The 11982-nt window shown below is 46.2% G+C and overlaps 1 protein-coding gene across 2 annotated transcripts; it reads left to right on the top strand.

Annotated features, from left to right (window-relative positions):
- Window positions 1-2574: 2574 nt before the first annotated feature.
- Window positions 2575-10780, top strand: TBXT (T-box transcription factor T). Of its 2 annotated transcripts, none has more exons than XM_039570043.1 (8): window positions 2575-2893; window positions 3002-3266; window positions 3814-3948; window positions 4714-4775; window positions 4869-4930; window positions 5858-6034; window positions 7324-7453; window positions 8712-10780. In XM_039570043.1, exons 1-8 carry the CDS (start codon window positions 2688-2690, stop codon window positions 8977-8979), a joined length of 1305 nt encoding a protein of 434 aa, XP_039425977.1. In that variant the 5' UTR covers window positions 2575-2687; the 3' UTR covers window positions 8980-10780. The 2 variants fall into 2 exon arrangements, with proteins under 2 accessions (XP_039425977.1, XP_039425976.1); XM_039570042.1 differs by having other exon boundaries at window positions 7321-7453.
- Window positions 10781-11982: the final 1202 nt, after the last annotated feature.

The raw sequence follows: 11982 nt of genomic DNA, 5'->3' as shown, positions 1-11982 counted from the left end.
TTATTTTTCTGGGATGAGCAGCTCACTGATTTGCTAAGTATTAATTAAAACGTGAGATCTATCAAATCAAGTTGAACTTCAACTCTCCTCTCTTTGCCTAAAGAGAGCGATCAGTGCAAAAATTATTAACCATGCAGGTAAGTGTCTGCTGCGGAAGGGCTTTCTATTCCTTGAGTGCATATATATAAAAGGGATTGGTCCTTCCTTGAAGCATCCATCTGGAAGAATTAAATGGTGTTTTAAAAGCTCAGATCACCTAAACACAAATCTAGATAGTCTCTAATTATTTGATTTATACATTTTCAGAACGGTTCCTATTCCACCAAAACTGCTCCGTCGCTTTCAGTTCCGGCTGTTCCTGCTGCTTTCGGCTCAAACACGTTCATTGTCAGGTGGCGTCGAGCTGCGGAAAAGCCGAGGCTAGACACGTCCCACCATCACCACCTCCACCACCTCCACTGCTCTTGTCCCCTTCCTCCTCCCCTTCCATGCGGACCGTACCCTAAAAGTGACACGACTCCTGCAGGGGGTGAAAAGCCCCTTCTCTCCCTGGCACCCGAACGGAGCAGGGAACTGTATGTGCGGGTCCTTCCTCGGGGTTAGCCTCTCCTGGTACTCGGCTTTTTCAGGGTTAAGATGTTTGAAATGTCGCCTTCAAAGCAAAACCCAAAGTTGGAGCTGCCAGCCCACCCGAGGGCCAGCGTGCCGTGCTCATGCGGGGTTTCAGCGTTCGTAGGTTTTGTTAGGTCGCGGTTGCTCGTTTTGAGCGGAGCGCCTTCAGCGAAATAAACACCCGATAGCGAAAAGATCATCTCCAACTACGGCTAGCAGTGACCACGTATCAACTCAGTAAACTTTGCCCGTAACTTATTTGCAAATGCTGCTTCGCCCTTCCGATGAGGACAAAAGCAGGCAGTAGGTGCTCAGGCAGAAAGAGCTTAAAGAAACTTTAAAGCAAGAACTAATCTGAAGGGATAACATTTTTTCGCCTACTTCTGCACAGTGGTTGAAGAGAGGTGGCTCGAGGAATTCGGCTTGTCAGGTTGAAGGGGAGAAAAAGCTCTGCGGAGTTGAGTAAGTTAATGATGTATGAGCCCGATGGTGCTGTGTAATGAAAATACAGCCCTAAGCCGCAGCTACTAAACCAAAAAGGACTGAATCACCGTCTGCATCCCGCAAAGGGACCTTCAGGGTGCCTTCCCCTGGCAGCCCTGACTTCCAGCTCCTTCTGCTGCCAGGCAGCTTGACAGTGTACCCTGGACACTTTCTCCTAAAACTTGAAAAATCCGGGCAGCAATGGTGCGCGGTGTTTGGAGAAGAGGAGATGCCTATTTTAAAAAACAACTCTGATTTTTACACCGCTCCGCTTCTTTTCCCCTCTCCTTTGCTCCCGTTTAAAGAACTTGTTATTGTTTAAAGAGACCCCATTGAACTATTTCCTGCTCATTGTCACCTCTCTCCTCCTCGCCCTCTATCCAGGGATTCTCACGGAAAGGTAATAAACTTCCCTCACACCACAGACCGCCGCAGCCCCGGAGAATGCAAACTATTACAACACCGGCCGGCGGGAGTGCTTCAGAGCAGCCCTCTTTTCCCTCGTCCCGGCCCTTGTTTTTGTGTCAAATAACTCCAAAATAAATTCATCCCGTTGCAAACTTTCACCCATGAGGCTGAGCCTCCCATCTTGCCCACAGGAGCTCGCGGGGGTTTCTCCTTCCTACACGAAACAAAGCCTTTAACTATCGATCTGGTTTTCAGAAGTCTGTTTTTATTTAGGTGGGATGGCGGGTAGGTACCGATCTGATTTTTAGATTTTTAAAAAATTATTTAGGTGGGATGGCTCGAAACCATCCCCGTCGAGCATCTCGGCTGCGACGGCACTGCCCGTGCTGATGCTGTGAGGCAAACTCCGACACTCTTCTCACGGGTGGGCGCTTGGGCTCGCTAAAAGCCAGGGAGCCCGTGACAGGGAGAGCCCGTACTGTGCCAGGTTTGTGGTCAGCCGCTGTACAATGCGGATTCAGCTCTTTGGCTGATTTTTCCCGCAAGGTTTGTCTCTGCCAGCTGCACCCTTCCCTGCAGCAGAAGTTTCTGACAAGGGGGCAGGGGCAGGCGTGGGGGGAAGGGGCGTGCGGGGCGGGGTGCTGCTGTCCGCTTGCGGCCGCTTGGAGAAGAGGACTTCCCGTTTTTTCCCCCTAAATATGAATCCGCGGCGGGAGCGCCTCCCGTCCAGGACTGCCGGCCTAGAAGCGGACCGGGGGTCTCGCTGCGGCGGGAGGGTGCCGCGCTGGCCGGTTGTGAGGCTGTTGCCGAGATGGGCCATTTCCTCCGCGGCTGCCGAGCCCCGGCCCCGGCGGCTTTGATAGAGGTGCAAACATTTGGGGGCAGATTTACATAAAATAGCCGCGTTTAATCCCGCGGGCTGCAATTAACATCACAGGCTCCCGCGGGCACCGTTCTGATATGGCCGCGGGCGGCCAATGGGCAGCGCCGCCCGCGCCGATCAAAGGCGCCGCCCGCCAATCAGCGGGGCCCCCCCGCCGGCGCGGTGATGTCACCGGGGGGCGTTTATGGCGGGCTATAACAGCGGCCCGGCCCGCTGAGGGTGAGGGGGGGTGGTTCGGGCCCGGCTCGTTCCCGTCGCTGCCGTGCTCGGGAGCTGCCCCGCGGGCGGGCGCGGGGCCAGGATGAGCTCCCCCGGCGCGGAGGGCTCGGGCAAGCCCCCGCAGTACCGGGTGGACCACCTGCTGAGCGCCGTGGAGAGCGAGCTGCAGGCGGGCAGCGAGAAGGGGGACCCCACGGAGAGGGAGCTGCGCGTCGCGCTGGAGGACAGCGACCTGTGGCTGCGCTTCAAGGAGCTCACCAACGAGATGATCGTCACCAAGAACGGCAGGTAGGGAGCGGCCCCGCGACCCCCGCTGCCTTCCGCCCCGGTGCCGCCTGGGGCCGGGGGTCGCGGGCTGCCCGCCGCCGTGCCTCGCGCCTCCGTGTCGCCCCGCAGGAGGATGTTCCCGGTGCTGAAGGTGAGCGTGTCGGGGCTGGATCCCAACGCCATGTACTCCTTCCTGCTGGACTTCGTGGCGGCCGACGGGCACCGCTGGAAGTACGTGAACGGGGAGTGGGTGCCGGGCGGGAAGCCGGAGCCGCAGGCGCCCAGCTGCGTCTACATCCACCCCGACTCGCCCAACTTCGGCGCCCACTGGATGAAGGCGCCCGTCTCCTTCAGCAAAGTCAAACTCACCAACAAGCTCAACGGCGGCGGGCAGGTAAACACCGGGACCTGCCGGTCAGCGCGTCCCGACCCGCCCGGCCCGGCCCTGCGGGCTCGCTCTCTCCTTAATGCTCGTTTTCGTACTTTTCTTACCAAACGTATTGGTATGGGTCGCACTTCGTCTCCTCTTCCCTCCCCCCCCCCCCCAAATTCATCCAAATTAATTTCTTCAGGAGAGCTCTGCTTTCCACCGAGGATGGGTGCCTTGATGTTTTATCACCTTCTCTTTTTTGCAAGTCTCTTTCTGTTCTGAATATCTGCTAATGTCAGTGGTGTGGTAGATGAATCTTTCTGTCTGACTTACTGATGCATTTGTGACTCTGCGAGTGCCTTGTCAAGTAACAGGGATGAGGATAACTGTGCAAGAAGTTGTGGTGTCTGGCCTCAGTGTGTCTTTCCTTCTCTCACAGCTTCAGTTTTAGGCTTTATTCATCCTTACTGCCTTTTTCACTTCTGATGGAAAGATGAATACTCTAAAACCTTTGTGCCTGCCAGCATCTGCCACTGCTCTGTCACTGCTCACCTGCTCTGTTTGTTCACAGATCATGTTGAACTCCCTGCACAAGTATGAGCCACGGATTCACATAGTGCGAGTGGGTGGCCCGCAGCGGATGATCACCAGCCATTCCTTCCCAGAAACCCAGTTTATAGCTGTGACAGCCTACCAGAATGAAGAGGTATGCACAGCGGGGAAGAGAAGATGCCATTACCAGGAGGTTTCAAGTAGCAAAATGTGCATGTTAAAGAGCAAAATAATGGATCTCCTTTCGCATTTTTCAGTTCTTCCTGTGATTTTTTTTTTTTTTTTTTGAAGCTAAATATGAAAGATGAAATTCATGTGTGTCTAAGCCCTATGAATGAAGGATCGAACAAAGTTCTGGTCACTGTTTGTCTCGATATGTACTTCAGATTCCTTCTAGGGGAGCAATTCTTAAAAGCTTCTGTGGGGGCAAACAACTGTGGTAAAAAATACAGTTGTCATTTTCAGCTACACGGTGAAATGGCTGAGTACTGAATGCACCATTTTTGGAGTGGCCCTTTTTCTGTTAGCCCAAATGCATGTCTGTGTTGAATGAAGTTGTAATTATCAAATTTTCTGAGATTTCTTTGATGTCTAATCTCCTCTGGCTTGAAATGTGAAGATTTTTATAACTATTTAGTTTACTACCTTTCTTAGGTGTTTCTTTAGATGATCAATGAACTCAGGCAATTCAGCCTTTTAAGATTTGGCAAAGAGACTAACTCCTAGTCCTTTGATAATATTTCAGACCTTGCGGAGCTGTATAATTCATGCCCATCAGTTGCTATTATGGGCCTACTTTTATTTCTTCAAAAATCTGTGATTTTATTAACTTCAGTGGATAGTCCTAATTCAAATCCTAGTATCAGTGTGATAATGAATGGTGATACATGTGAATAAAGATATTTGTTGTTGTTTTTAGATCACAGCTTTAAAAATTAAATACAATCCGTTTGCAAAGGCATTTCTTGATGCAAAAGAAAGGTGAGAGCTCTTAACTTAATACTAAAATGTGGATTTTAAAGATAGACTTGTGAAGACATATTCTTAACTCATACAGCACTGTTTCTTTTGTAGAAGTGATCACAAAGACATGATGGAGGAAGTGGGGGACAACCAGCAGTCTGGGTATTCACAGTGTATGTTTCCTTTTGTTGTGCATCATGAGCATAACTTTGGTTTCTTCCATCTACTCTCTGTTAAGTTAAGCAAAGCTTTGAAACCAGTGCTTGATGGCAGGCTTGTTAGCTCACAGAGAGAGGAATGTTACCAGCCTTTGTGACTGTGGTTCATTCATGTTTATGATTGTATAAACACTATAATGTCTGTGTGTGGTTAAGACTTACTGCATTGAAAATCATTTAATAGAATCTTGCAGAGTTGCCTTCATGTCCAAAAAGACATCTGCCTTTTTATACAAGGACATGTTCATATGGACATGGAGACAAAAGTTTATTTCATAAAATTTATTGAGACAGTACTTACATATTAAGTACTCTAAGAAAATTATGGGCATTTGCTTAAAAAAGTTCTTTTAGATGGTTGAAAAGCATTAGTGTTTTAATGATTTCTGTTTTAACAGATTATTGATAACAAAATGACTGCAGCCTATAAAGGATGGGGGTGTTGATTTGCAGTAGGAATTATTTTGTTACAGGGAAAATACTTAATTTTTAAGAGGAGTTCTTAGCAGTCTGAGAAACCTCAGTACTTAGCTGTAGATTGAGACCCCCAAAGAGCAATTTAAAACTGAATACTATGTTGACAATTACTGAGCACACACTACCTACGTATGGGAGGGTTTAACAATTTCCATGTTTCCTTACTGTTGTTGTAATTAAATGGAAATTTAAAAAACAAGCTACCTTGACACAAGACGTTTTCTAATTTTCCTTCATAAGAGCATTTAGGAAAGCTGTAAAGATCCAGATTTTCCAGCTATGTTGAAACTCAGTTTCCTTTCCTGAGTGTGCATTTCCTCGCTATTCAGCTGTGTGTCTTGTTGCTGTGATTCTCTGCCTGGCTGCACTATGCACCCCTCTTACAGACCTCTTGCTTCCCCACAGTAGGTAGCTGGCTTATTCCTGGAAGTGGAACTCTGTGTCCACCTGCCAATCCTCACGCGCAGTTTGGAGCCCCGCTGTCACTGTCCCCTGCGCACAGCTGTGAGAGGTACTCATCGCTGAGGAACCACCGGCCTGCGCCCTACGCCAACCCCTACACACACCGGAACAATTCGCCAAGTAAGTCTGAGGCTGCAGCTCTGGGAAAAGATGGGGACTGAGATGAGCACGTGTTCCCAGTGTCTTTATAACTGAGGGTCTGATTTTGTTAGTGTCTGTTACCTGTGGCTGTAGGTAATGTCTGTGCATCAGGGTTGTTGTCTATGAACGTTCCACTGTTGGATAGACAGAAACAATATGGAGCTGAGTAAACTGCAGAGCTTTTAGAAGGTGTGCTCAGAAGTAGCCAAGTATCTTAAGACTTCGTATCTCAGGCACTAGGTACTTAAGGGTGAGAAGGGCATTTTTAGCAGTGGGATTTTTTTGGCTGATTGGTTTTATAAAATTTTTTCTTTCTTCTGGCAAAGAAGAATGGTTAACGATTTTTGCTTTCAGGCTGTATAGATATTGAAGGTTCCCATTAAAAAAGTACTTAATATTTTGAATTACGAAGTACGTGGGCTTCTAGATGCAGCCTGCCCAATCTTGTATGTAGCTTTGTAGTTCATTTTGAAGTGGAAAACTAGCTTTCTGTGAACTTCCCTTGCATCCTGGAAATTTTGTGCAAGTTCTGTTTTTGTGACTTAAAAAAAATAAAAGAACAAAACCTCTCTGGTGTTCTTTCTTTTTCCCTGGTCCTCAGCAAAGAACCTCCTTCCCTTAGCTAGCTACCACAGCAACTTCCTTCTCACTATGGGTGGCTGGGGTTGCCTTTATAGCTTCCTCGTGAGCCAGCCAGTTTGGGCCACAAGCTGAGTAGTCTAAGCCACAATCCAGTCACTCCTGATGGTGCCCAAGGCAGATTTCATGAGCATGCCCATGGTGGCATGCTCAGCTCAAAACTGGGATGTGTGATCCAGTGGTATGCTTGTTATCCAGCTTTGCCAGACTGTTACTGCCAGAGTAGGTCATGGAGATAAAGGTGTCCTGGAAGGTCCCCAGGTGATTGGGAAAGTGTAAATAAAGAGCTCTCCTTTTCCCACTGACTGAATAAGATATCATATGCTGAATTAGCAGCTGGTTTGCAGACAGCCTTTTGGTCATAGGCCCTTCACAGAAATAAGATTTTGCAGTTATGAGTCGAGCAAAACAGCACATCAGGGCAATGCCAATGAAAGTGTGAGCTTGACACAAGTGGTTACTGGCTTTGTTTTTTCTGTGTGGGTGTAATTTTGTCTTTTTTTTTTTTTTTTTTTTCCCCAAGGCAGTAGTGGGGAAGGATGATTTAAACCTCTGCACTGCATTTAAATACAAGATTGTTATTTGGCTGGATTCTAGTGTTTGTAAGTGATTATGTGTTTTCTCAGCAGCCTATGCTGACAACTCCTCTGCCTGCCTATCCATGCTGCAGTCCCATGACAACTGGTCTTCTCTAGGAGTTACTACGCACACAGCAATGCTGCCCATGAGTCACAGCACTGGCACAGCTGCCAGCTCCAGGTAGGAGTCCATCCCTCATGAGCCCTCAAATCTGTGTATTGGTACTTTCTAGGAAGAAAAGGCTGAAAAAGGAGGTAAAGAGTCACCAGCATGTTAGAAGACCTTTTGGCCATTGGTATGAACCATCAGCACTCTGTGGGGCACTGAGAAGGACTGTCCACAAGGAAAACAGATTGATGAAAGATAATTTTTTTTTATGTTTTGGAAATGTAGATACTTGTGACAGCAATATTTGATAGATTAAGGATTGCAAATTGCTTAGACAAACATAGATTGAATTTGAGGATGCTTCCTTAAGTTTCATCTCTTACGCATAATGGTGTTTAAAATGTTTATTTTTTTATCCCTTTCATTTTAGCTGGTCACTGCTTTCCCAGCCATCTTCATAAATCCTTGTTCTGCTACTAGTGATGGAGCAGTGAACTGTAGTGTGGAGAAGGAGCACAGGGTTGGGGCAGTAATTCTTTACTTAAGCATTGCCACGCTAACTAGCATAGCATGGGATGGTACATGTGGTGAAAGTCTTTATACTTTGTGATCATAAAAAAGAATCTTTTCCCCTCTTTGTACTTACAATCTTAATTAAACTTTTGGATCCTTTAGCAAAAACTTAACTTGCAGTTAATCCCTTAGAGCTAAATTTGAAAATTCAAGGAGATACAGAAAAGGTGGTAAAATATTTGCTATTAAGTGCAGAGGGACAAGATTTGGACATCTTTCTCAGCAATTCAGACTTACCATTCTGTTTGTGGAATGCATTTTTGCATTTGAGCCATGCACATTGATACTTAACTGTTAATCAGGCTATGTACTACTACCCAGTATGAGTTAATATAAGCTTTAGTCCTGAACACAGATTGAGTCAAGAGGTCTTTCTAGCGCTTTTTTCCCTGTCTTATCCCTGGGATATGTATTTAGGAAGTTGCAAAGTTCCCTGACTTTCGATTTTGTCACTGAGTTCTTAAGAAGGTAAAACCAGTAGAACTGGAACTGTGGAACCTCAAGGAAGGCATTTCTGCCGCCCCTTTTGTCTAACCCCCTATCTGGTGGAAAATAGAGAAGTTTGATTTACTTGTGGGGGTGCCATGAACACAAATTCTGCCTGGGGGTCCTTCCTGTGTCGCAGTGGCTGGGAACTGCCTAGAGAATTTCACCATCTCCAGCAAATGGACCTGGCTTGGGGGCTGTGTTGTGAGCTGAGCCAGCAGACATTAGAGTCACTGATACCTTGGTTTATTTATGGCTTTCCCTCTTGCAGTCAGTACCCCAACTTGTGGTCTGTGAGTAACAGCACCATCACGCCGGTGTCCCAGCCGAGCGGGATGTCCAATGGCCTGAGCTCCCAGTTCCTGCGTGGCTCCCCAGCTCACTACTCCACTCTGCCCCACCCGGTCACGGCCGCCTCCTCCGCCTCGCCCCTGTACGACGGCGCGGCGCCCACGGACCTGCCCGACAGCCAGTACGACACCTCTGCACATGCCAGGCTGGCATCCACGTGGACACCTGTCACGCCCCCTTCCATGTAAACCCAGGCCTCTTCCTCTAAGACACTTATAGCTACTGAATTACTTTAGATGCTTAATCCTCAAGGAAGAGAAAGAGGAGACGAAGGAAATGGTGAACAAAAAGCATCTGCACTGCTCTGCATAGAGCATCCACATTATACCTCTTAGAGTGAACGGTGCATCACTGACTTCATGTAGAGTTTACAAACCTGGTGAGTGTGCAATTCTGAGAGCAGATTCACTGCTTTTAATATTTTTTTGTTTTTTGAAGTGTGATAGACCTAAGTTTGAAGATTTTTACTTGGATTCCAAGTTTCTCAGTGTTCTGATACATTTGGACCGGAAATTTGGCATTGTTCTTGAGTAAGTTACTCCTAACTGTTTTTCAGTTAATTTTTTCAAACTGCAAATTTAGCTATAGTCACGAGAAGACTTTTATTAACCATCTAGTTAGAGGCATTCTGAAATATGCACAAATGTAGCTGGGGAGTGAAGTTTTTGGAAAATCATGTGCACTAACACGTATTTGCTTCACAAATACGTTGTGTTCTTAACTGTACGCTTATTTCCTTGCTGCTGAATTAATGTTGAGACAATCTTGAAGAACTATATTCTTCCCAATAAAACCAGTATTAATGTTTGGTCTAAAAAGTTTTACCCAAAAGACTCTTTTAGAGGTAAGTTTTGCTGTTTGATCATATGGATTTCAAATACCCATCAGCTTAGCTAAATGTATCATTTTCAAACAGACAGTGTCTAATTAGGAGCCCTATCCAAAACCTTTTTGAACCATTGAAAATACATCACTTGGTGTTTTGTTTTGGTGGTTTGCTTTTTTTTTTTTGAATCTTTGGTTCAGGCCTTAAGAGAAGGAATTCAACACCTGGGGAATCATTCTAATTTATTTTATTTCAATCTTGTACTCTGACCTATATTTATTATTTGGTAAGTTACAACTTTATCTTTAACTAACATGTAGAAGATGTGTAAATAATACCTCAACCTACAGTGAACTTTAAGACAATCATTTGTGGGATATGTCACACAATGGCACATTGAACAGCATGGATGTAAGTAGTTAACTTGCTGGAAGAGCGAAATCTGTAGCTGTCAAGGATTTTGCACAAAAGTGCAGCTATACTAAGACTTAAAATACACTGACTGCTTGACTTGCTGGAAGGAACAGGTCTTTATAAAATAGTTCCTTCATTAATGATATGAAGTAATGTGATCCAAATTCCTAATGCAGGCAAACCCAAAACCTTGGCTGAAAGTGTGCCCTTAGACTCATCTCTTCCTCCCACTGACTCTGGCAGATAAATATCCTGAGGAAAGTGAGTTCTTTTGCATAAGCCATATAAATAACTTTTATAATGAAGTGCCTAATATAGCAAAGCAAAATTCTGTATCAGGGAATTCCTTAAATAACTCACTGATGTGTGCTTATGTGCTATGGTGGCAGCTATAAGATAAAAAAGCAAATGTTTGCCACTGTTTTGGTCTGTTTGGTACCCTTTGGGCAGGTCCCTGTACCTAGAAAGGCCTTGGCAGGGTGTTTTCCCTGCAGAAGGGTCTGTGTGTGACTGCAGGAAGCAGTCTCCCAGAGGTACTCCAGCAGGAGACAGCACCAGAAATGGGATGGCTGCACAGCCACATCCTCTGTCAATATGTAAATATTGATCTAAGTGCTCCTATTTTATTGTGAAGGTAAATTGTGTAAATGATGTAAGTGCATTATTATTTAGACTATTTTGTAGAAATTAGCAGCCTATTTCATTGTTACATTTTATACTTGTATTTCGGACGTATAATTTAAGTTAAAAAAAAGAAGTAAAGATTCTTAAGAAAAACTCCATGCTTGATTTTCCGTTTGTGGGGGCAGTGGGAAAGGTGAAGCAAATGCACATCAGCCGTATCAAGCCTACAGTATGCTGACCTTCCACGGAACGGTTTCACAAATGGTTCCTGCCGCATGTCAGCTTCTGTCTGTGGGCGAAAGTTCAAAAAGTTCTCATCCACCTCTCCCTGCTTTCTCCCGCTCCCCCCGCCCCATCTCTGGTTTTGCCTCATTTTGATAAATCCTTGACTGACTGGTATTCAGAGATGGTCACTGCATTTGGTGCCGGGTGAAAGCTCTTTTCCCACACTGACCAGTTTCTAGGGTAAATGCTGGAGCTGGATGCAAGCCTGGCAGCTGCTGTGTTGTACCTTGATAACCAAGTAATAAATGCCAAGCTGCTGCCTGGTACTTTTAGCTACTTCAGGAGTCTGTTATCAGCTGATCAGCACTACTGTGGCTCTGTGCGTAGCTGCGTGTGCACATGCCACTTCTGAGAGCTGACATGGTGGGGGAGCCCAGCTCATGTTGGGGAGGGAGCCAGCTTTATCCCTTGCCCCAGAGCTGTGCCCTCAAAGCAGGCATGTCAGGGGAAGAGGATGATCAACCTGCTGTAGAATCATTTAGTTTGGAAATGACCTTTAAGATTGAGTCCAACCATTAACCCACGTCTCTTAAGTATCACATCTACACGTCTTTTAAATACTCCAGGGATGGAGACTCCACCATCTCCCTGGGCGGTCTGTGCAGTGACAGGGACCCATAAAGCAGGAGAGGTGCTAGGCCTAGAGCTGGAAGCTGTCTCTGTGCATGGTGTCTTTCCCGCACAGAGTCTTGCATGGAGGACAGCCCGCAGCTGCTGCCCAGCACCAGGGTCAGCAGTTTCTCAGGTTCTTGCAGACCTTGTACTGAAGAAATGGTTTCACGTCCATGTGGATGAAAATAGTTGAGGTTAGTTATTATAAGAATGAGCTATGGCTCTCTGAACTAACCTGCCTCCAGCTAGAGCCTTTGGGCTGTGAAGTGAGGGGGCTCGGCCCTACTTAATGCTGGTATCAGATGGATCTTACCTAGTTGGCTTTTTTTGGTGTGGGATGTTTCCCCGCCCCCCCCCATACTTTCAAATTAAAGAAGCCAAAACCTTTCAGTGAGTGCAATTTGCAAGCCACTTTTAAGGCAGATAGAGC

The sequence above is a fragment of the Corvus cornix genome, chromosome 3 (genome assembly GCF_000738735.6).
Source record: "Corvus cornix cornix isolate S_Up_H32 chromosome 3, ASM73873v5, whole genome shotgun sequence".
NCBI lineage: Eukaryota > Metazoa > Chordata > Aves > Passeriformes > Corvidae > Corvus > Corvus cornix.
The sequence above is the reverse complement of the archived record's forward strand: the minus strand, read 5'-3'. Positions and strand labels throughout refer to the sequence as shown.

What these genes read in the sequence shown, in the direction of transcription:
- TBXT (XM_039570042.1), top strand. Translation starts at nt 2,688, where the DNA reads ATGAGCTCCCCCGGCGCGGAGGGCTCGGGCAAGCCCCCGCAGTACCGG. An exon ending in AGCTCAACGGCGGCGGGCAG is followed by an intron (nt 3,267 to 3,813) that starts GTAAACACCGGG and finishes GTTTGTTCACAG; the next exon opens with ATCATGTTGAACTCCCTGCA. An exon ending in GCAGTCTGGGTATTCACAGT is followed by an intron (nt 4,931 to 5,857) that starts GTATGTTTCCTT and finishes GCTTCCCCACAG; the next exon opens with TAGGTAGCTGGCTTATTCCT.